The following is a 23997-nucleotide window of genomic DNA, read 5'->3' as shown; positions in this document are numbered from 1 at the left end:
TTGGCAGTGACTGGCTCTTACAAAAGTAGCAACTCTACAGGCTGTTAATTCTCTATGAATACAAAAACATTGACTCATAGGCAACTATCCTTCAAATAAACTTTCACTGTACTTGCAATTCAAACAATGGATAGCATTTGGCGCCCATATAAATGAATCTATGTAGTCTGACCCCAAAGGGCATGTTTTAAATTTTCACATCAGAAAAGTATATGCTACAATATTGAAAATGCTCTGCTAGTACAACATTTTACACAATCCATCTGCAGTGAAAATAAGTTGGCCTTGATAATTACTGATATGTCAAAAAAGACTAACATGGGAGGTGACATTGCTGCAATACTCCACAGAACAGAATGCTGGTGGATTGATAAAATTAGCTCTATTACTCATGGGCTGAACAACATGGAAGGAACAAATAGTATAAGTAATTTGTAACTGGATATTTCCTCAATTTATGAATTGTTTATGATATCCAGCCCATTACTTTATTGGTGCGGTACCTACATAGATGTAGGCTCCTGTATAACATCTTCTCAATTAGCTTATTATTCTCGAGGGAGTTTCAGAGGTTATATCCAGCTGATGGATCCTCCTAACTCCCTGTGATCTCAAACAGATCCCTAGTAGAATTTCTAGCCAACTTTACTGAATCACTGCATTAGATTTTCATTTGCATCCAGTACTGCCTACTAATATAGGCTCCTCATAGATTTAGCTTTTGTTTCATCAATTAGATTTTTACCATTTTCTCAGTGGAGTTCCTTAACTAGCTCGTCATCATTAAATTAATTATGTGATGATTGGAATCATGAACCAAAACATCCTTAAGCATTTTGTAACTTTGATAAGAGCCATCTTGTACAATTATATGAGCTCTTGTATATTATTATCGATTACGCTCTCTTCTACCAATATCTTGCTCTATCAGAGATTCCATATAATTTAAGGAAAGCATCAACACTATTATTGAATTTGAGCACATGCCAATGGTTTTTTCTTAAAGTGTGTAAAATAAGTAAGCCACATGGTGTACTGACAAGTACTGTTGAAACACTGTCAGTTTGTTCGGGCTGCTATACTTACATTTACTTGGACTATTGGTGTCCAGTACTGTTTGTGGCCAACAGTTACCAAGGAAAGATTTCTACACTGAAAAGCTTGCCTAACTTGAATCACAGTTTCCCTCATTTGTTTTTAAATGTAGGTGCCACTTTGATAGGGCTGTAATTATTTAATCACCCAGATATTTGGGAGGTTGTGCACAGTTTTACATATACATGGGCAATCATGCACACATGGTAAACTAGACAAAAAAAACTCAAAAATCCACATTGAGTAAGATTTTAGACATTGTTATTTGCAAAATGAAACTACATTTCCTAAAGTCTACACTCGTATTAAATTTCTGTAAGGAGTGATGAAAAAGCGCTAAATTAATCATTTTCATTACTGAGGTTACTGTGATGTCACAAATGTGTACAAGCGCAGAGTTGAGGTGTTGTGGAAACCTTAATTTATCAATTTCTAAGCCATTACGTTTTAGATTTTAACAGTGAAAACATAATGATAATTTACAATGGAATCCATAGGATCTTTTTTGTTTACATCCTTAGTTTTGCTCCATTTGGATATTCCGAAATAAAGTGCAAAAATTAGGCAATTCTCTTAGACGATACTGGAAACTCGATTGATAAAGCAGGAAAAATAAAATACAGCAGATGGTCCGCAACACAATAGTTTCCCATTTTAATGCATATATGTAAGTTTTAGCTGAGCAGTAGAAAGTTTTGGACAAATCAAAACCAGACTTAACATGAGGACAGAGGCTTCTGCTGTATGGGTGCTTTCTGATGTTATATACATTAATCCAGAGATTTTGAGACACTGCACAGCACTCTGGGCAGGAAGGACACATTACCTATGGACTTCAAAATTCAAATTTATATAATACAATCTAGGACATTTCTAGGTCATTGTTTGCATAGGGTTATTTGTCTACTGCATCTATCCACCCAGAGTTCCCCAAGAGCAAGGAAGATAGTTCTTAATCTTAAAAGATGCTTTGCTTCGCACCACCCCTCCCCGACCTTATCAAAGTGCCAGGAGGATGGTTTCTGCCCCATCACTCCTTGTGATCCTCCCAAGAGGTGGACATTTTCTGATTCATATTTTAACTCAAGCATAGGTTTGGAAGGATTCTTTTGTCCAGTCACCTTGACCAAGGGAAGTCTTGGGCAAAAGTTGGAAGGATTCTCTTCCCCAAACACCACATCCATCCCACCTTGGAGCTAAGGAGGTTATTTGAGCGACCACCAACGTTTAAAAGAAGGTCGTGCAGAGAAGAATTTTCCCATATATTTATTGGTCTTTGGAAGTTTGACCCCTAGGCTGGGGATGGGCTTATTGTCTTTCCCAAGGGCAGGAACATTTTATTTTGCAACGTTTTTAAACCAGTTACGACTGCTAACTGCTGCCCTGAGTATGTACCCAACTGTGAACAGGGCACCAGGGTGACAATTAGCTGTCATGGTCCTTCTTCAACCATATTTCATGATACTAGAAGAGGACCAGGCAAGTGACTCCTACTATATTTCCACAAAAGTTACCAATGGCACCAAAACACTGCATCACAAATGTGTTTGGATTCTGGTGGCTAAAGGTGCCTATGTGAATTAAAAAAACTACTTAGACCACCAATTAGAGGAGAAAGGGAATGAACATCCTCCAAACATTAGCAGATATCCTGTCCGCCCTTCTCTCATGTCCCTTAAAGTACTCCCTTTAGCACCCTCCTTTGGCAGGTAACTTTGGCTCACCTTGTTTGGTAGGAGAGTATCTATCTCCTGTTGCAACTTCCGCTGAATGTCAGGATGGGTCGCCAGGTTATAGGCCAGGAAAGAAAGGATAGTGCTGGTGGACTCGTAACCAGCCAATATGAAGATCACAGCTTGGGCCATAATTTCACTATCAGTTAGTGCTGTCGAAAGAGGATCAACAGGAAAGTGAGATACAAAGAGTGAGATAGCATGTATGCTATGCTTTGTAATGTTAGGGTGTGGTATGTTATATTGTTCTGAGCTGCGCTGTGTTATGCTATGATATGCTTTATTCTGTTATTCTATGCTAGGCTATGTTATGCTAAGGTGCTCTGTTGTATCATGCTGCACCTTTAATTTGTTATGTTATAATATGTTTTAATGTTGTTCTATGCTATATAATGATGGTCCCAGGGGGAAGTTAGTCGCAGACTAGTTATCCCCGGGGTGATTCATGCCAAAACAGGACATGGGTCAGGATAGGTAGTCAGGGGGGAAGGGGCGGTAGTGAAGTAAGGGTTGTAAGATTCAGGAGAGGCTTATTCGGCCTCTTCCTGACTCTGAGCATTGCTGGGAGGTAAGTGATGGTTATTAAAGTTTTGTATGGACATGTAAAGGTAGCTTAATTACCTTGTGCGTCGGTTGGTGCCAGATTCTCTTTTATCTGGGTCAGCTGTCTAATTACGGGACTCGAGCGGGGGCATGGCTGTGCTGACCGCTGCTTACGTGAGGGCTGTGCTGGATCTCTTGAGGTCCAGGGTGCTGGGGGAGGTGAGGGTTAGGTTATCTCGCTCGACGCGGTCTGCGTCAGGCAGTCTGACAGGGGAAGTGGGAGGGGTGGGCAAGCGCCGCAAAGGCGGGGTTGGAGTGGGAGGTGCTTCCCTGTGCTTCGGATGTGGGCGGGTCCTGCCTCCTCCGCTCTCCAGGTCAACTCGTGGGGCCAACCACGTTGCACCCACACTTACCAGCGCAGGCGTGACCAGCCCGGGCCACGGGGCAGCTGGGGCTGGCGAGGAACAACATTGCAGGCAGTGCGGCAGCCCTGGGTAATGTAAATAAGGCAGGCCACAAGCCCAAGGGCCCTGCCACTAAGAAGCTGAGGAATTCGGGGGGCGCAGCCAACAGAAACATTGAGGGTGGTGGGGACGGGGGAGCAGCACATGGCAAGCAGGCAGTGTGACCCAGGCGGGCAGGTGGTAGGGAGTGGACACAGAGATAGAGATTCTGGAGTAGCGACGCCTGGTCCAGGAGACTGAGGAACACTGGGAGCAAATGTGTAGGGCCCGGGAGGCTGAGGATGTAGCTGGTGGGCAGACAAAAACAAGCAGAGACAGTGTAGAGGAGGCGGACAGCAAAGGGGTTGGTGCTGATGGGGCTGGGGTGGACCAATGGTTACGGGTGACAGCTGGGCAGGCTCAGGGTATGGACCGGCAGGGAGGCCCAGTGGTGCTCAGGACCCTCCTGGTTGGGGCAGCCACGAGGGAGAGATGCAGAGAAAGTCAGAAACAGAGGTTGACAGACTAAGGACGAAGCTAGCAGGACACATAATCGCCCTGAGACGTGGGCCCGAAGAGGCTTGGGGGTCCCCGGTGGCCACCCATACACTGAGGAATCATGCATTTCACCACACCCAGGCCTAAGGGTCACCGCAGAGCAATGATACAAGTGTGCAGAGGCATGCAGATGTGGCACAGCAGGATGAAAGTGAAGAGGAAGAGTGTGACGATGTCTTTGTGCTGGATTATGGATTATGGTGCGGAGTGTGACAATTGGGAGGAAGGTGAATTGCGTGAGGAGGAGGAGGCGGAGTTGCCTGAGGTTCGTTACTCTGGAAAGGGGCACGTAACATGTACTTCAGTTGATGTCTTGCAGCAGTCATGTGCTGACCAGAAAGCCGCCAAGACCAGGGTGAAGAACTGGGACATCGAACGTCGCACGGAGAAAAAGCAAGCTGAACTGCTGCCTTCAGGTGCGGGTGAGTAGTGGTCCGTTTAGGGTTATGGAGAGCAAAAAAAATACGTGACCAAATGCAGGTCTGTAGGGGATGGAGTAGTCACTGTCAGGACTGGCAAAACTAAGGAGCATTTTGAAGGGGAAAGATTCACGCAAGCGTGTCAGTTGTAAGAAGGCCGCTGAGGGGGAAGAGGTGCCAGACATAGTTTGGAAGGCTCCGAGGGGAAAAGGGGGGTTTAGGAATCTGGGTATGACAAGCACAAGAAGTGGCTGCCCTACATGGATCTGACAATTCCTTTGGGGTCCCATTTATCCGAAAAGACTACGAACAGAATTTGGAAGCATGAGTATGTTGATGTTTACAAACTTTTCCATAGGGATATTCAGGCTAAGGAGGGGCCAAAAAGGAAGAGTGGAAACTGACTAGACGACCCAGGGTACCAAATAATTTGGAGAACTGTACATCTGCTTTCCTGATATATGCAAGCAAATATTGCAAAAAGCAAGGCGACAGGGTGATAGCCCTGTTCAAGTTTCAAGTATATAGACATCATTCAGATGGCCCAGATGCATTTTGGAAGTTCCAGACGAGGGTGAGCCTGAACCTGGACAAGCCCAGGGGGGTGGGGGGGGGGGGGGGGTAAACTCTGAACTATGGATGTAGTGGATGTTGTACACTCATTCCATGGCTTCGATACATACTGCCTTTCCAGCCCAAGTCCGCTCCAAAGGGAGCGGGTTATGCACTAAAACCAGCGGGATCCAATGTTGGGGCATGCTGGAATTTTAACAAGGGTTTCTGTTCCCGTCATCAGTGCAAGTTCAAGCATGAGAATGTTCCAAATGTGGGGGAGGCACCCTATCCCCCAATGTGTCACACTGACCAGCCCAGCCAAAAAGAGGAAGGCTTCACTAGAGTGGGGTCAGCAAGGGCACCCTGGGACAAAAGGCAACTACCCCCATTAAAGTTGACGTACTACGGCCTTATCTTGCATTGTATCTGGAGAGGGAGGCGGCTTAGCAGCTTGAATGGGGTTTCGGGGAAGGTTTCAGCTTTGGGTACCAAGGGTCTAGGGGACATAAGTGGGCCAACAATTTGCAGTCTGTGAAGGAGTTTCCGGACGTGGTAACGTCGAACCTGACCAAGGAAGTGGCAGAAGGGAGAATGGCAAGGCGTTACTTGGATTGGCCCATTTCTGACTTGCCTCTTTCCCCATTGCGGATGGTGCCAAAGAAATTGGCAGGGGAACTCCAGCTGATCCATCACTCATCATGGCCAGAGGGAGCTTCAGTGAACGATTACATTCCAGAGGTGGATTCCAGGGTGCTATTTGAACAATTTTTTGTTTGTGGGACAAAAAGACTCCGGGGAGTATCTGGGGGCGCTGCAGCATTTTCAGTCTATGGCAGGGTGTTTTGGGGTACCTTTGGCATCTGAAAAGATTGCAGGACCCCTTGAGGTGTTGACTTTTCTGGTCATTGAGATGGATACAATGTTTATGGTGGTGAGACTGCCACAGGCAAAGGTGAGAGAGATCCAAGGTTTCTTGTTGGAGGTGCTGGGTGAGCGCAGGATTGAGCTGTAGCAGGTGCAGAAATTGGTTGGATTTTTTAATTTTACATGTCATGTGGTAAGGGCGGGACAGATGTCTGTTAGGCGTCTGAGCATAGGCATGCCCGGGGGGACTTTACAGCACCACAGGGTGCGTATCTTGATGGCAGTCAGGGAGGGCTTGGGGACTGTGGAGGACATTCTTGGATGATTTCAATGGAGTACCCATGTGTTTCCTGGACGAGAACATGGTTTGGCAGGTTCAGATATTTTCAAATGTAACAGGTGCTCATGGTTTTGGTCTGTTCTGGGATGGAATGTGGTGCGCTGAACGCTGGCCTGAGCAATGGTGACACCAAGAGTGCAGAATTGCCTTTTTGGAGTTCTTCCTGTTACTGGTGCAGTTGCAGGTGTGGGGGACAGAACTAGCAAACAGGACAGTGCTGTTTCATGTTGACAACATGACGGTTGTGGAACTGGTCAATAGACAGCAAGCCATAGACCTCAGGGTACTGAGATTGTTGAGGTGTTTCATGCTGACATGTTTGCATCTGTTCATGATTTTCAAGTCTAAAAACATGCTGGGTGGGCAGAGTGACATTGTGGATTCTTTATCTCATTCACAGTAGCTTTGCTTTCAAACACTGGCGCCAGGAGCAGACTCTGTCAAGACGCCACTGCCGGTGGACATTTGGGTGCTGGGTGATTGGGTGTTGTGAGTCTGGTTGAGGGATTGTTGGCCGCATCCAGCAGGAACAGTTACAGATTGGCGTGGAGCGAGTTTGGGTCGTTCGAAGGAGTTACAACGCAATGCTGGGTGCTGGGACGGGAGGAGGCATAAAGGAGAGTGTTTCATTTCGTTCTGTTCTATATTGACAAGGGTCTATCTCTCACAACTATTGGGGGCAAGTTGTCTGGGGTCTCATTTTACGGAAAGCTGTATTGGTGTTTCGACCCTGTCGGGGATGAGATACTGGGCCAGGTTTTAAAATGTTGGGACAGACAAATAGGTAGGGTGGTCTCGATGATGGAGGCTATCATGTTTGAATTGTAGAGGGATTTGTTGGCGACTTTACCTGCCTGTTGTTATGAGGAGTTTGAGGTGGCTGCTTTCCATCTCTGTATTGTTTGGATGTTTTTGGGGGCTTTTCGGAGTTCGGGAGTTGTTGAGTTCAACGAGGGAGGCGGGTATATTGCATGACAAAATGCAATCTGACCCGGAGCACATGGGTATTTGGTTGTGCCATTCAAAAACTGACCAGCAGTGTCAGGGGAGATGGGTATAGTTGTGTGAAGGGAGGAGTCTGGCAGTGTGCCCAGTGCGGGAATTGCAGCGTTTCCAGGTTTGGCCTGGACGGTGTTACAAGGAGATTTTTTGTCATGAAAGGGGCAGGACAGTGTCGGCTTTCCAGTTGTTGGGGGTTCTAAGGATGGGGTTGCACCATCTGGGTAAAGACTCTGCTGCATTTGGTACACACTCTTTTCAGATAGGGGTAGCGACTGCGCGGCAGGTCTAGGAAGGGACTGGGGTTAGATACATAGGATTGGCAGGTGGAGGTTGCGCTGCTGTGAACACTATGTAGGAAAATGAAGGGCTTTTTCTGTAAATAGGTCAAGGGGGGTTCTGTGGGGTATGTGTGGGTGCCAGACCTAATTCCTCTCCCTTTCAATGCAGTCCAGGGACCAAGACGGTGACCTGGATCATGGGACACCTCTTTGTGCACTGGGCAGCGGACTATGCAGACCACCAAATATACGGAAGGATTTTGGGACTGCACAGCAGCCTGCATGTGGTGCTGTGGTGGGGTAAAGGAGAAATGCGATTTGGTAACTTGTTACCTTGGTTGACTATGTTGTTTCCACAACGAGGTTGCCCCGATATAATTTTCATTCACCTGGGGGGAAACGATTTTGTGCAGTTATCTAGTTTGCCACTGTTACAACATATGCAGCGGGGTCTGGAAGTCATCAAAAGGACATGAATTTTGTGGACTAAATTTGTGCCACCCTGGGTATGGCGGGAGGCTGTACAGCATGCAGAATTTGATTAAGCTCATCGCAAGCTCAACAGAGCTATGAGAGTTTTCTGCAGTGGGATAGACATCACAGTGATCTAGCATGGGGCATTAAGGAAGAGGAGGTCTGTTTGTCTCGGGAGGACGGGTGCATATTTCTCAAATGGGGAATGCATACTACATGATGGAGTTGTGGAATGTGGTGAGCCGTTTCTGGTATATGGTGCAGGCGAGATCACAGTTGAGAGGTGCTGGTTTGTCAGGGGGGCAGGAAAACGCCCTCCTGGATTTGTTCTGGGTGGCGGTATTTTGGGGGGTGGAGAGTCACATGTGGGCGTATCCACAACCTCAGGGGGGAGAAGAACGGAACACAGGGGAAAACTCAGTGTGCAGTATGTTGTTGAGTGGGGAAAGAGTTTCAGGTGAGGGTGTTTGGGAGAAAAAGGAAAGAGAGACTGGATAGATGGCAAGAGCACAAGCAGTGGATCAGGGAAGTATGGAACAAGGTATGATGCCTTTGGGGATTGAAAGTTGGCATGAGGTGTTGCTGGATGTATAGGGAGGTTTTTTGTACTGGCAAAGTTGATGTTATTGTTGATTAAAGTTCAATAAGTTTGAATCAATGTCCTAATAAATGGCCTTTCACGCTAATCATGGGTCATGTGTGTTTGTTTTTGCATGATGATGGCCCCAGGGAGAAGAGTCGTCCCATGGTGATTCGTGCCAAACAGGACATGGGTAAGGATAGGAAGCTAGGGGGAAGGGGAGGGAGTTAGGGAAGAGTTATAAGAGTCAGGAGAGGCGTATCTGGCCTTTTTCCAATTCTGAGCATCGCCGGGAGGGAAGTGAGGGATATAAATGTTTTGTCCAGAAACCACCCTACATGCTGGTAGGGGTATGGGCCTTTTCAGTTACAACGTGTTATTAGCCAAGGTTAGGACAGGTTACAGGTGTTTAGGTGGTATATTGAGGGGTGGAGAGTTACAGGCAGGCTTATCCACACCCTTGTGTGGGGGAAGAAGGGAGTACAGGTGAAAAAAGCAGTGAGCTGTACGTTATCAAGTGAAGAAAGAGGTTCAGGGGAGTTAGTTTGGGAGGAAAAAGAAAGACAGCCTGGATAGATGGCAATAGCTCAAGGAGTTATCAGGAAAGTATTTGTATTTTTGTATTTTGTATTGTATATTTATAAAGCGCAACTATCGATCCGAAAGGAGCATCCTGGCGCTAGCTAGATAGTGTGCAAACAATTACCAATGCAGAATTAGATAGCGGCCATGACATAATCATCTGGAAGATTGAAAATCCAGGTTTTTAGTTGCTTCCAAAACTGGGTTTCCTGGGTCAAGAACCTGAGATTCTTGGGCATTGCATTCCAGGCTCTGGAGGACAGGAAAGTTAGGGTCTTACCACCCTTGGTTTTGTAGTTAAATTTGGCTAATTTTATCAGATTATCATCAGAGGATCGTAGCGTCCTGGAAGGGTTGTAGTGGGGGTAACGCCTAGTAAGATACTTTGGGCCTGTGCTATTAAATGCCCGAAAGGCGATGATCAGGATTTTGAATAGTATCCTTTTATGCAGAGGTAGCCAGTGAAGTGTTTTCATAGCAGCTGATGCTGAAGATTTCCTTGGAAGTTTTAGTACTAATCTGGCTGCTGAATGTTGTACACTTTGAAGTTTTTTCAGCGTAGATTTTTTCACACCTGCCATCAGGCCATTACAATAGTCGAGGCGGGCGAGGATTAAGGCCACTGTTACCGCCTTTCTTGAGTCAGTGGGCAGGAAGTCAAAAAACTTCTTTAGAGATTTTATGATACCAAAGCAGCTTCCTGCCACATTCCTTACATGTTGGTCGAATGATAACTCGGTGTCAAACAGGACACCGAGATTTCTCGCTGTCGTCACAGTCTGAGGGGGAGCGGTGGAATCCTCTGGCCGCCATTTGCTGGGACAGAAATTTGATTTTTTTTCCCATAGGGAGGATTTCTGTCTTGTTGGCGTTACATTTAAGATGTTTTTTTTCCCATCCAATGGAATACATCCTTCAGGCAGTTCTTAAGGTTTTGTTCAGCATTAGTGGAGTTTTCATCAAGGGGCACAATGAGTTGAGTATCATCGGCATACGATGTAACAAGTATGCCGTATGAGTCAATCAAGGAAATAAGAGGGACCAAATAAATATTAAATATTAAAGGGCTCAAAATGGAGCCCTGAGGGACTCCAGACAAAACCTTTTTTTCTTTAGAGAGGAAAGGACCCAGTGCAATGGTTTGAGATCTATCTGTTAAAAAAGAGGTTATCCACGCCAGTACCACATCTGAAATACCAATGTTTCTTAGTCTACCTAACAGGATTGAGTGCGAGATGGTATCGAACGCTACTGTGAGGTCTAATAAAATCAAGACAGCGTTCTTTCTTTGATCCTGCAGAAGCTTTATAGAATCAGTACGTTCGATCAAGGCCGTTTCCGTAGAATGATGAGGACGGAAACCTGATTGTTGGGGATGGAGGACATTGTAGGTTTCGACATGGCTTTTTAGCTCTTTGCAGACCATCTGTTCAGTAATCTTACCCAAGACTGGGAGGAGTGAGATTGGACGTAAGTTGGCGAGGTCTGTGGTGGATTTATTAAGCTTTTTCATCAAAGGTTTCACGACTGCCTGTTTCCATTCTCGTGGAACTATACCTGTGTTGAGAGAAGAGTTTACAATCCCATTTATGATGGGATTCAACACATCAATTAGCTGATGGAGAATTTGTGGGGGGCAGGAATCAGAAGGAGCGCCAGATTTGCAGGCCAGGATTACTTCGCGGGTTTGAGATAAAGTAACCGGTGTAAAAATTCTGAGAATACCAATCGTATTTTCTCCCTGTGCAGGAAGGGTGGAAGTCTGAGAGGCTTGAGGGGCAGGAAAGTCTTTCTGTATTAAGTCAATTTTCTCCTCAAAGAAGTCCGCTATTTGATTGCAGAATTCTTGGGATGGAGGTTTTTCGGGCTGTAAAGCTCTACGTAAAAGCTCTGAGTAAAAGTCTTAACAATAGAAAACAATGTTTTTTGTTTTTGTTTTGCTTCCTTAATGACAATAATATAATATTCTTTCTTGGCAATTTTTATGCTGCGAAGATATACTTTCCTCTGCTGAATATAAGAGGTTCTATCTGCAGAATCATAGGTTTTACGCCAATTGCGTTCGCCTTTCTTACATAATAGATGGGCTTTGGCTAATTCTGGAGTGAACCAGGGGGAAGTATGCAACAAGGTATGATGATTCGGGGGATTGAAAGGTGTTGTGAGGTGTGAAGGGTCAGGGGATGTATGGGGAAGTTTTTTGTACTTACAAAGTTGATTTTTTTTTTATTAAAGTTCAATAACTTTGCAATCATGTCCTATTAAATGGCCTTTTACGCAAATCATGGGGGGTCTTTGTTGTTGCACCAGGATGTGGGATGTTGTGTCATGAAATGTTATGCTTTGTTATGTTGGGGTGTGATATGTCATGTCATGTTGTGTAATGTATGGATGTGTTATGTTACATCATGTTAGGGTCTGTTAAGGCATGCTTTGCTATATATTTTGTTGTTTTAGGGTGTGTTATGTTGTCTTCAGCTATGCTTTGCTGTTTTGTTATATTGTGATGAGTTATGCTGTGTTATTGTGTGCTGCATTATGTTGAAGTGTGTTCAGTTGTTTTGCGCAGCATTGTTCATTTATGGGTGTGGTGTGATATGTTGTGTCATGCAGCGATATACTGTGATATTTTAAGGTCCATAAAGTTTGATTGTGCTGTGCTATTTTGTGTTATGTTGAGGTCTGTTATGTTACCTCATGCTATGCTATGCTTGTTTATGTTATGGTTAGGTGTGATGTTGTTTCAAGCTGTGCAATGCTCTGTATGTTATAGTACCTTGTGTTATGTAGCATCATGCTATGCTACAGTATGCTATGATGTATCAGGGCTGTGCTCCGCTATGTTATATTCGGTTGTGCTTTGTTATGGCACGGTGAGCTCTGTGGTTATGTTAAGGCACATTATGTAATGCTATGTCGTGCAGGAGTGCCTGATGTTGTGGTAATCTGTGCTTTCTATTTTGTGACGTGGTATGCTTTATGCAACATCATGCTAACAACACATTACGTATTCCTTTATTTTTTAACAACGTATGTTTCAATAACAAAACAGTACATTACAGATATCCTTCCTCAATATTTTCAACCACCTTTAAACTGCACATTTAAACTTCAATTTGTCACATTGCATGTACTTCACCATCATCATCATCATCTACTCTGATGTCACACATTGTCATAGGGATGAGCATAAGCACATGAAACAGAGGCTGACGTCAGGCCCCCACTAGTTCACGACTACTTACAGCACTTCTTGCACCAGACAGTGTTGTTTGTGGGAAGAAGCAAATTAAGAAACTCAGCTTGTTCATGGAGGTCTCTCATCCCAGCCTCTAATGTGGTTCCCGTGCCTCTAGTCTAGCACGTGGTGCCCTTCTCATGGCTACAGGGTACTGAGTCTTTCTCTTGCTACTCTCTACACCTTGACTGAAGAGGCCAGTGCTGACTTCCAGTCCATTGTTATTCAGCATTTTCCAGTATCAGTATGCATTAACAAAGCCTCTCTTGGACCCCCTCCCTTTACTCCCCTATGTCGAATGAATCCAGCGTTGCTGGCACAGGGGTATCTTCACTAACCTCTACAGCTCTCAGTGCATTACTCATGACAGGACATCCCCATGCATAGTGGTCTCCATTGGGAGAATGACATCTGGGGAAGTCACCTTAATTCTTCAAATTATTGAGTAAATGCTGAAGGGTGTGATGCGGTCCCTAAGCAAGGGAACTGTGTTGAACCACTAAAAATCACAAGGCACGGACACCACTATTTTGTCTCAATCACTATCACTCAGTTCTTAATTCAAGAATCCTTCCCAGGATGTCTTTAACACTGTGGGTGGTTGGCCCAAGACCTTCATAATCTGGCTCTACAAATGGAATTCTATGTCCTATTCCCCATGTTAGTCTTGCCTGCAACATTCAGCCTGTTGGCTGATCCGTGTTGCCACGGTGCCATGTAGCCTGCACCAATGTCCCAATGCAAAAATGGCCCTGGTTATCCTGTAGCCCTCCTGCACCCCTCAAAACTCCTAAGCATTCCTTCCAAACACATATTGCCTGTTGTTTCAAGCAATGATTTCTCCCATTGGTCCACCACATTCTCGAGTGTCAGCCCAGGGGTCTGGAAATCTAAAGAGAATTTCGGGCTGTATATTTGTTTAATTCTCTTCAGCTTAGAGTATCTGTTCCAGCACCATGCTACCACCATCACTAGTTTAGGCATTTGCTTGCCCTCAGTTCTTGCACCATATATCGGACCCCATAGAACATCCAATGCTATTCCAACCATTGGGTATTCCGCTTTTCATTCATCGGAGTAAGGAGTCCATTTTGCAACAAATTGGAGTTGTGAAGCTTTATAGTAGTACTCACAATTAGGAGCTCCCAGTCCCTCTTCAGTTGTGGGAGTCTTACTTCCTCAAGAGCTGTCTTACTACTTCTACCTTTCAAATTGCCAACTAGAGTGCATCCAGGTCATTAAATAATGACTGAGGTAACAATACAGGTAAAATATTAAAGGAACATAGCAACTGCATAGTATGATCATTATGCACAGTTCTATCATGTCTATCATTGACAGAGGGGTCATAATCAAAAACTACACAGACGTCCTGGGCATTACTGGAATACTGTTTGTACCATGCGTTTATTGCAGTCGGTGTGGTAGCCTTTTCCTACCTGGCTCCAAAAAACACATGGAACGCGCTCCTGCACAATATTTACCTCAAAATCAGCTTTCACCAATTTTGAAAAAGCTGAAAACATGGGGTTTTATTTCTCCTTAGAATCTCTCTCCATATAACCTGCTTACTTTTTATTTTTTTAAATCTAGCATCCAGACAACCAAAAATGCAAGCGCAGCTTTGTAGGTTTTACCCTCTAATAAATATTTAAGTGTATAGAAAATCTATACCAGCGGCATCTAAAAAGCATGGGTGTAGGTATTAAAGGGGCTGGAACATCCCATTGCTGTACAACTGTTTCTTTGCTATGCAGTTGGAAGAATATGGGGGCATATTATCAAGTGGGTTTATCTCCGCTTTTTTGGCTTTAAAGGACAAGAAAGCGGAGATAAAATTATCCCCCTATTACCTAGCTGTCGCTAACACCAGTTAGCGACAGCTAGTAGGAGATAGCGACCATCTTGGGCCCCGCTTTGCATGTCAGTGATATTTATCACTAATGACATGCAAAGTGGGCGTGCCAAGATGTTAGCGACTGGAAACAGTCGCTAACATCGCTATCTCCTATTACCAACTTTTGGAGATATTCGCGCTAAGCTCATCCTCCTAGACCTCTCCGCGGCATTTGACACTGTCTGCCACCGCACCCTAGTACAGCGCCTCAGCAACGTCGGAATCCAGGACAAGGCGCTGGAATGGATCATCTCCTTCCTCGACGGAAGAACACAGAGAGTCCGTCTACCACCGTACAAGTCAGAGGCCACCGAAGTCATCTGCGGCGTCCCTCAAGGATTCTCTCTGAGCCCCACCCTCTTCAACGTCTACATGAGCCCCCTCGCGGCAATCGCACGCCAACACAACCTCAACATAATCTCCTACGCCGACGACACCCAGCTGATCCTCTCCCTGACCAACGACCCCGCCGCCGCCAGAGCCAACCTGCACGAAGGGATGAAAGAGGTAGCCGAGTGGATGACGACCAGCCGCCTGAAACTGAACTCGGACAAGACGGAGGTCCTCATCCTGGGCTCCTCACCCTCCGCCTGGGACGACTCCTGGTGGCCTCCCGCCCTGGGCACCGCACCCAAACCAACAGACCATGCACGCAACCTGGGCTTCATCCTGGACTCCTCCCTCTCCATGACCAGGCAAGTCAACAACGTCTCCTCGGCGTGCTTCAACATCCTACGCATGCTATGGAAGATCTTCTGGTGGATCCCCACCGAGACCAGGAAGACCGTCACCCAGGCCCTCGTCACTAGCCGACTGGACTACGGCAACGCCCTCTACGCCGGTACCACCGCCAAGCTCCAGAAGAGACTCCAGCGGATCCAGAACGCCTCAGCCAGACTCATCCTCGACATCCCACGAACCAGCCACATCTCCGGACATCTGGGAGACCTTCACTGGCTCTCCGTCAACAAAAGAATCACCTTCCGCCTCCTCACCCACGCACACAAAGCCCTGCACGACCAAGGCCCGAGCTACCTCAACAGCCGAATCAACTTCTACGCCCCCAAACGCCACCTCCGATCAGCCAACCACGCCCTCGCCGCCGTCCCCCGCATCCGAAGAGCGACTACAGGAGGAAGGTCCTTCTCCTACCTGGCCGCCAAGACCTGGAACTCCCTCCCGACCGACCTGCGCCTGACCCAAGACCACCTCTTCTTCAGGAAGAAGCTGAAGACCTGGCTGTTCGAGCAGTATTGGCACCCCCCACCCCCAGCGCCTTGAGACCCTACGGGTATGTAGTGCGCTCTATAAATGTCAGTGATTGATTGATTGATCTCCAAAAGGTAACACCTGCCCTGAGCAGTTCTTAGCCATGTTATCCAATGGGAGGTGGATAACATGGCTAAGAGCATTAGCTCGGTAATGCATGAATATCGCTGACTTTTCAGCGATATTCATGCATTGCAGCTTTTTATTGCACTTGCGATAAACCTTGGTAATACCAAGGTTTATCTGCGATAAAAATCGTCGCAGGTCAGCGATAAATTTTTGTCTCTAACCAAGCAATAGCGATAATTATCGCTATTGCTTGGTAATATGCCCCATGATTTCATTCAGTTTCATTCAGTTTACCCTTTTTATTTACAGGTCACTAAATGTATCTAAATGTTGTTTTATTTCCAGCATTTGTTTCTTGGGTCTTAAAACATAGCAGGCCATCATGCTCATCTAAAGATATCATATGCTGACATACACTATATTTAATCCATTCACTTTTCCATATCGCTGGAAGTGTTCTGCTAGGGCCTCCAGGCCCAACACAAACCAGATGGGTGAAAGGAGGCGTTCCTTTCTGATGCCCCTCTTTACTGTCAATTTTCCCAAATATACTGTCCACTTTCGTAGTCTGGCCACAGGATCTGTACACAGCAGCTAGATCCAACTTTGTATGAATTGTAGGCCCAAGTGCCTTTTTTTTACCAAGGCTTTATATTTGGAAGAACAACCTAGGGAGTAAAAGGTCTTTTCTATGTCAAGCACCACCACTGAGGCCAATGCATATGCTACAAGGACCGAAACGGTCTTCTAAGGTTTAGGGAGTTCTGCGACCTGGCACAAAGCCATTCTGTTCAGAGTGGATAAATCTTGTAATCAGCATTTAGTAATGTTAATGGCTCATACAATGCTTTGTCTAACAAGTCAATATTCTGATCGTGGAGAACTACAATTAGACCTTCCCTAATAGATTTTGGAAGAGTTACCCATTGTAGTTGTTGTATAGTTCTAGGAGTTTTGGACACAGCCAGGATGTAAATGAGTCATAGAAATGAAATAGTAGACCATCTGTTCCTGAGGTTTTAGTTTTATGTCTTATATAGACAGCTTCTCTTTTCTCTTCCACCATACAGGCTCTTTTAGTGCTTCCCTCCAATCGTTGAGTAGCATTTTAAAATTTGCTAGGGTCAAGTGCTCAGCTACCTGGTAGTTGGCACTTTGCTGTTTACACAGTTAACCCATCTCTATCTACGGACGGCTACTTCACAGTGAACACATAGACAATACAGAGATCTTACACATGGGCCTAAATCTGACAGTTCCTCATATTTCTGGTCAGACCTGTCCCTATGTGATTCCATTTGGTAGGGATCAAAGGAACACCAGAGCGTGTAATATTTTAGTTCAAAGAAAAATTTATTAAGATAACTGAATAATGGCAACATAATATACAGAGAGAAACAAGAGCGTGTAATATTAATGTCCCTTAACAAGTATCTGCTGGCATTCAAAAATACACCATTTTGCGTTGTAGATATGATTGTTGTCTTAGACTTTACATTCTAGTGTGTTGGTTTGTTGATATATTACATAGTTTGGGGTCATGAATTAACCTCAGCTCCCTCTTCTCAGTCCAGTTGGCTTGTCGTAGTTATTCTACTGTGATGATTCTGGATCATGCGACTGACTCAACTTATCAGAGGTCAGGGCATCTTCTGCTGCCACTGTGGCTGCACATTCTGCTATAATTGAGCATAAATTTCTCTTGTCCTTCTACTGGCCTTTGATGCATGACTTGTTTTAGTTTGTTGCCAGTCTCTCCTTTTGCAGTCGGGATATTCTTCCTTTCTAGTCAGTCTCAGATGGCTGACCAGTCTGAAGAAGAGGGCTCAGGCCTCATGTATCACATTTAATTTCACCTAGAGTAATAGTATGTAGCAAATTTGCGCTTTGCAGAGCTTCCTTTTCACTTCCATAAAATACCTTCTTTGTGCTTGCACTGCTGCCATGTACTCTGGAAATAGGAAAACAGTAGCATTGTCCACTTTGAAGGAGACATGTGCAATGTGAGTGGCCATTCTGCAGGATAATATCCTGGTATTGACAGTTCAGGAGCTTTACAATCAATTGATAGGTGTGTGAGGGGGCACCTGATGGAAGCGGCAGGACCAGTGCTTTATGAACCCTCTGAATCACAAAGAATTTACAGAGGCCCTCAGGCACAAGCACCATTGACAGCTATTTTTCCAGGTAGGCAGCTGTGCCCCAACACTCCATGACTTGGAGCCCAACTATTCCACTGGTACTTCTGCAAGCTCTTCTTTCTGTATTTTCTGTCTGAAATTCCAAGTAACATACACTTTCTAATACATCTAAACTATTTTTGCTGATTTCCGCAATTTCAGACTTTGCACAGAAATGTCTGTCAGCCCAAATTCACTCTGACAACTTCTTTTGGCTGGACCTTAGTAACTTTACATCTATGGCTGCTGTGTCAATTTTGAATTCAAGGACAGTTTGTTATAATTGCACTGTTCTTAATATGCTATCCAGGATGTCTCTCAGGTCAGAGGATGCTACACCCTGTTTCTCTGCTTCTGCTACTAGGCCTCCTTTGCCCCTGGACTCAGATATCAGTGATGCCACAACCACAGTTTGCTTTTTGCTCTTGAGTTTAACCACTGTTACAAGCACATGTTGTTTACTCTATGTTGTAGTACCCTGATAACCCTCTGGCTCCAGCTGTTAGCACCTGAAATGTTTGTTGGTTATAACAGTGGGTCACATTAGTGGCTCCAGTATGGGTTGCAAATCTATCCCCTACTACTTGCGTTGTTTCATGGTAACTGTGTTCAACTTACAGTTCCACAAATGTTTCATGTGACAAAGTCCCTGGTTTTGGGTGTGAGTGAATTTGGGGGGTGGGGAAGAAACACCCTTATTTACTGTTCACCGGTGCTTGTCTGGGCAGTCTGTCCAAACTGTCCCAGTCAACCCGTGATGTGGGGGAAACAACACATTTCAGCTCCTTGGCCACACCCAGTCACTGTCAGTCATTTCATACATCCACTATGTCAATTCCCACACACAAGCAGCTGCCCCCACTTTCACTAGAGGACCACACTGAGTGTTTCTACCCTTCTAGGTTGGTGCACCTGCGGGACCCACACCTCCTTAAGGCAACCTGGACATCCCCCACTGCACCGAAACCATATACTGGGGCTGCGATCTCTCTTTCCCCTTTGTGCGGGTGAAGGGAGGCACCCAGCCCACAAGGTGTGGGGCTTCCCCCTCTGCTCTGAATCTACTGCATGCAACGTCTTCAAGCTGACCCTTGTTTCGTTGTATGGCCCTGTGCGACTCACTCTGTGACTGTTGCATGGGCATCATCTTGTTTTGGTGCCTTCTTGAGCTTGCTTTGTGTTTCCTCCCTGGACCCATCTCTTTTCCTGCTGCATGCTAGCCCCTACAGTGAATCCACTTATGTCATGTTGTTTCTCAGAACAAGGGCACCCAGCTCCTCTCACAGATGGCCAACTTTGCTCCAGATTGTGTCGGATTTTATGGGCAGGGTTTGTAGTTTAGGCTGTTCTTGCCTTGTCGGCCATGTTTCTGGCCACACCCCCACATTATGGGTTAAGTTATCAAATGCTGTGCCACGCTGTGTTCCATTATTGTAAGTTGTGTTATGTTGAGTAATGCTGTCCTCTGCTGCATTAAGTTATGGTGTGCTGTGTTATGTTGTTTCATGTAGTGCTACATTGTGTATTGTTAGGGTATGTTATGCCATGCTTTTTATATTTGGGTGTTTTGTGTTGTTCTTTGCAGTTATCATAGGGTGTGTTATGTTTTGTCATGCTATGCCTTGTTTGGGTGTATTTCTTTATGTTGTGTCATTTTGTTAGCCAAGTAACTACATAAAAAACAGTATCTCTATTGAAACCCTACACATCATGTTGCATTTGCCTCCTAACAAAAAGACTACCTGATGTCCCATCCACAAACCCAAATGGCAACACAAATAAGACAATGTAACAGTCCTCAAAATGACATGGTCTTCATGCATAGCTCGACCAAGCAATGCAAAGCATGAAAGCCGCAGGAAGGCCAGTGGCTGTAGAGAACTGATCCAAGGCTCACTCACTTTCTCTGTTTATTATTATTATTATACTATTTTGAAGAATTGATATCATGAGGTCATCATCGAGACAATATATGCTGTCCGGACCTAAACATGGTCCCCACTAGAAAGGGTCACGAAAGGCTTGTTGTCAGAGAAACAACTGGGTGCACAGCCTAATATAAACGCACTGGATACTAGTATGCTGTTATTAGGTGGTGCAAATGGGTGAGTGGAGAGCCCTTGGAACCATTCAAAATTAAGTAGACTGAACTACCAACTGCAGAAATTACGGGGTTACCCAATGCACTCATTCACAGTAAAACATATGTTATGTGACATGCAAAAGGTTTGAACAGAAAACAAAGCGACAGAAAATTCAAGGAATCTCCAGAGTGAGAGTAGTCCGTTGGAGTCCTTTATTAAGCCAAACAGCCAGCCGACACGTGTTTCATCGCTATTGCGAATCCTCAGTACTATATTGGCTGTATCAGAACCAGAAGGTCGCACAGCTGGTGATAATTCTGACCCAGCCGGGCCCGTGACCGTCAACGTAGTGAACGCAGGGAAATGATCTTCACACCAGTTGCATATGTTTTACTGTGAATGAGTGCAGTGGGTAACCCCGTAATGGTCCCCACTAGAGCCCACATTGAAATCTGATTTCGAAATATCCACCAACCACAGATTTTAAATCTCGTTTAGAACACATATACTACGAGGTGGCTAAAGTTAAGCCATGGAACTCAAGCTCTAAGGATTTTAAGGATGAGTCCCTATTGGGCCTTCAAATCTCAAATGAAGGGCCACTTGCTCTAACACAACAACTGTCCAGCTTGTCAAATTTTCCGTTAATTGCATCCCTTATATTATATATGTTTTTTTTTTATTCTTCAACCCTTCATTGTCCTATTTTAGGTTTTGAGCATCAAAACATGCTTTTTGGTGTTATGATGTATGTTATAAATATTTACAAAACAAACAACTCACTCTACCTGTCAGTCCTGCTGATCTCCATCACTATCTTAGACACTAAAACCCACTTAATGATCGAATATATTCTAGGGTATTACCTTTGTACCCGTGATTTAAACCATTGGATGCTGGAACGTCTTCTGTCTGAGAATCAACCATCAATTGCAAAAAATCCACTCGGTGCTGGGAACAGAAGGAAAGACACACATTATACTAAGGATTAGAGCATCCTATTCAAATATGTACAGCCTCTAACAATTCAGCTAGATTGTTAAGGATATTATTAATTGTACAGGAATACTAGGAGCATCAAGGTATGGCATCTACCCAAGTGACAGTGAACTTGGCAATCTTAGTTTATGACCAGGTATCATGCTGCAATATTTCATTTTATGCAATCAATGACGGAAAACCAAGTTGTGCTCATTATAACTGCCTTATTTTTTATGTCAACTAACAAACCTTGGTTATCTATGGTGTCTTTCTGGTCAGCCATGGATGCCTCTGGCTTGAATAAGTGTTTGTCCATGCATTTGACTAGGACAGCAATATCTGAAATGGCTAGAAGGTGAGCCTCAATCTTTGGCCTCAAATAGATTCTTTATTACTAATACCTCTTTCTTTCTTTTTCCCTTCTTTCTTTATTCTCCCATACTTTGTTTGTCCTCTTACTTTATTTTTTAATGTTCTCCCTCTAGTTTACTTCATTTTGTTTTCCTTTCCTTTTCACCTCCTTTTCATGCTACGTTCATTTATTCTCACCTTTTTAATTCCTTTTCCTTGCCACCCCTTTACGTTTTTTACTTCCTGTATTTCTTCTGTCTAACCTTCTATCTTTCGCCCTCCTTCAATTTTTTTCTTTAATTCTCCTTTCATTCTTCCTTCTACCTCCCTTCATATCTTCAGTCTATTTTCATTGCTAAATTTTTCAGTCTTGCCTTTCATCCTTTCTCTCTTCTTTCATTTTTTCTTTCTTTTCCATCTGTTCTTTCCTTCTTCTTTCCTCTATCCTTCCATTTACCTCTCCTTCTTCCTTAAATCCTTTTAATAACTTGACTTAGGCCCTGATTACAAGTGGGTCGGTGTTTTCCGACTCCTATATAAACCACTGTTTGCAGTAGAGTCAGAATTAAGAGTTAGGTGATATTTACCACATCAGGTAATTACCAGGTGCACTAAATATATTCTTTCTTTAATTTTCAGAAGGTCAAACCTACCAGAATTTAACTGGGGAAATGTATATGGCATTTACAGAACCATGCACTAAAATGGTGCAGTATTTCTCAGAAAATTATAAAAAGTGGTATTCATCACACCTGATAAATAATGTACCATTACCTATCAAGATCGATAGGCAGCACTTATTCCTTCAACAAGCATGGAATCAGGGCCTCAAAGTTTTAGTGCGCAGTGACAGGAAACACTTGTCATGTCACGGCTTAAAGAAACAAAAATTAATTATTGTCTCTCACATGTTTTCCGGGCTTCTTTCCTTCCTTTCCACCTTTCTTTACTTCTTCATGCGATTTACATTTTGCTTTTCTTTCTCCCCATTTCTTTCTTGCTTTCTTTATCCTTTCCTCCCATTTTTCATTTTCCCTTTCTCCCATTTTGCTTATTTCCTCACCCTCTTTTCATCTATTTATTTATTTTTCTCTTCCTTCTTCTACCGCTTTCATTCTTTCCATATTATTTCTTTAGTTCTTCATTTGTTTCCTTTTTTCTGTCTTTTATTTTTCCCAATCTTTCAATAACTCTTTCATCTCTCCACCATTCACTTTCTTTCCCTTTTCTAGATTTCGTTTTTCTATCCTTCTTCTTTTGTTTTTATATCTACTCACTCCATATGGTTTTTATTTATTTATTCTTCAAACCTTAATAATTCCTCTTAGCCACAGTATTTGCTTCCCTTAATGGCCATACTCCCATCCCTCAACTTTGTGATGCTAATCGCTAGCTGTGATATTTATGAGCTTCTTTGACATAAGGGGAAGGAACTCATAAAAACAATTCAGAAGATTTAGCATAACCCAGATCTATGAGGGTACTAGCTGCATTCAAGGATGTAGAGAAGCATCCACGACACCAGCTTCAGAAATGGTGCCACAGGACACATGTTAGACCTGTCATCTTTAGGGTGGTGCTTCACCCAACATTTTGCCTCTCACTTTTGCTGATTCTTTTTGTTGACCTTAGGGCTCTGAGCACTTTACCATTGCTAACCAGTGCTAAAGTGCTTGTGCTTCTCCCCTAAACATGATGACATTAGTGTATACCCGGTCTGGTAGCTATCCAGGGGTAGGATACAGAAGGTGCTTTGAGTCATAACTGACACTACACTTTAGTGTCTGCCTCTACCAGCACCGGATGCCACACACTCCTGACTCGACTAGGGTTGGGGTTAGATTTACCAGTGCCACTTTTTAGGGTGCTGTACGGGTGGTCCTACTTATACTTCATTGAGGTTCTGACCACCACCAAAAAGTGTAGGTAGTTCCCTTTGTTTGGTCCTGAAGAATTGCCATCATTAGAAATAAGGCAAGAAACATGTTGACCTTCTATACTAGCACACATCCCCACATACCTTAGAGTGGGAGGTTGCGTGTTTCAGTTTTAACCAGGCTAGTGACCACAACTCATTAAAATTGTTCTGAGTGGACCACTATTCCCTGCTTTAATTCATGCAATAACCATATCACCACCTACACTCATATTACACATTAGTGCCCTCACATGCACTGCACCCAACGGCTTAAGGAATAAAGATCTCCGCCAAGTAGACCCCATCACGGGTGCCTGATTGGGTATTGCAGCGCCAACCCGAGTAGGAGCAGACCCAATGATGAAGCAAGACACCTGCTTGTTTGGTGTGTGAGTGTCTTTTTCCAATAAGGAAGAATACCTTCCCCTGACCCTACGTTTACCCCCACACTGGGGTACACATAACATTTCACTGACCTTTACCTGCATTTCTCATTAGGAACTACATACCTTGTTGGTTACATTCTGCTTAGGGCATGTATGTT

The 23997-nt window shown here is 44.3% G+C and overlaps 1 protein-coding gene across 2 annotated transcripts in view; it reads right to left on the bottom strand.

Moving 5' to 3' along the window:
• The window catches only part of LOC147684820 (cytochrome P450 3A21-like), a 265486-nt gene that overhangs the window by 44521 nt on the left and 196968 nt on the right, over positions 1-23997 (bottom strand). For both annotated transcript variants that reach the window (XM_086940695.1, XM_086940694.1), the window contains exons 9-10: positions 21070-21154; positions 2820-2980 (exon numbers count right to left, since the gene is read on the bottom strand). In XM_086940695.1, the coding sequence (XP_086796821.1) occupies positions 2820-2980; positions 21070-21154 (246 nt within the window). The remainder of the gene's footprint in view (positions 1-2819; positions 2981-21069; positions 21155-23997) is intronic.

This window comes from Lissotriton vulgaris, chromosome 10 (genome assembly GCF_964263255.1).
Source record: "Lissotriton vulgaris chromosome 10, aLisVul1.2, whole genome shotgun sequence".
In the NCBI taxonomy this organism is placed as follows: Eukaryota; Metazoa; Chordata; class Amphibia; order Caudata; family Salamandridae; genus Lissotriton; species Lissotriton vulgaris.
The sequence above is the reverse complement of the archived record's forward strand: the minus strand, read 5'-3'. Positions and strand labels throughout refer to the sequence as shown.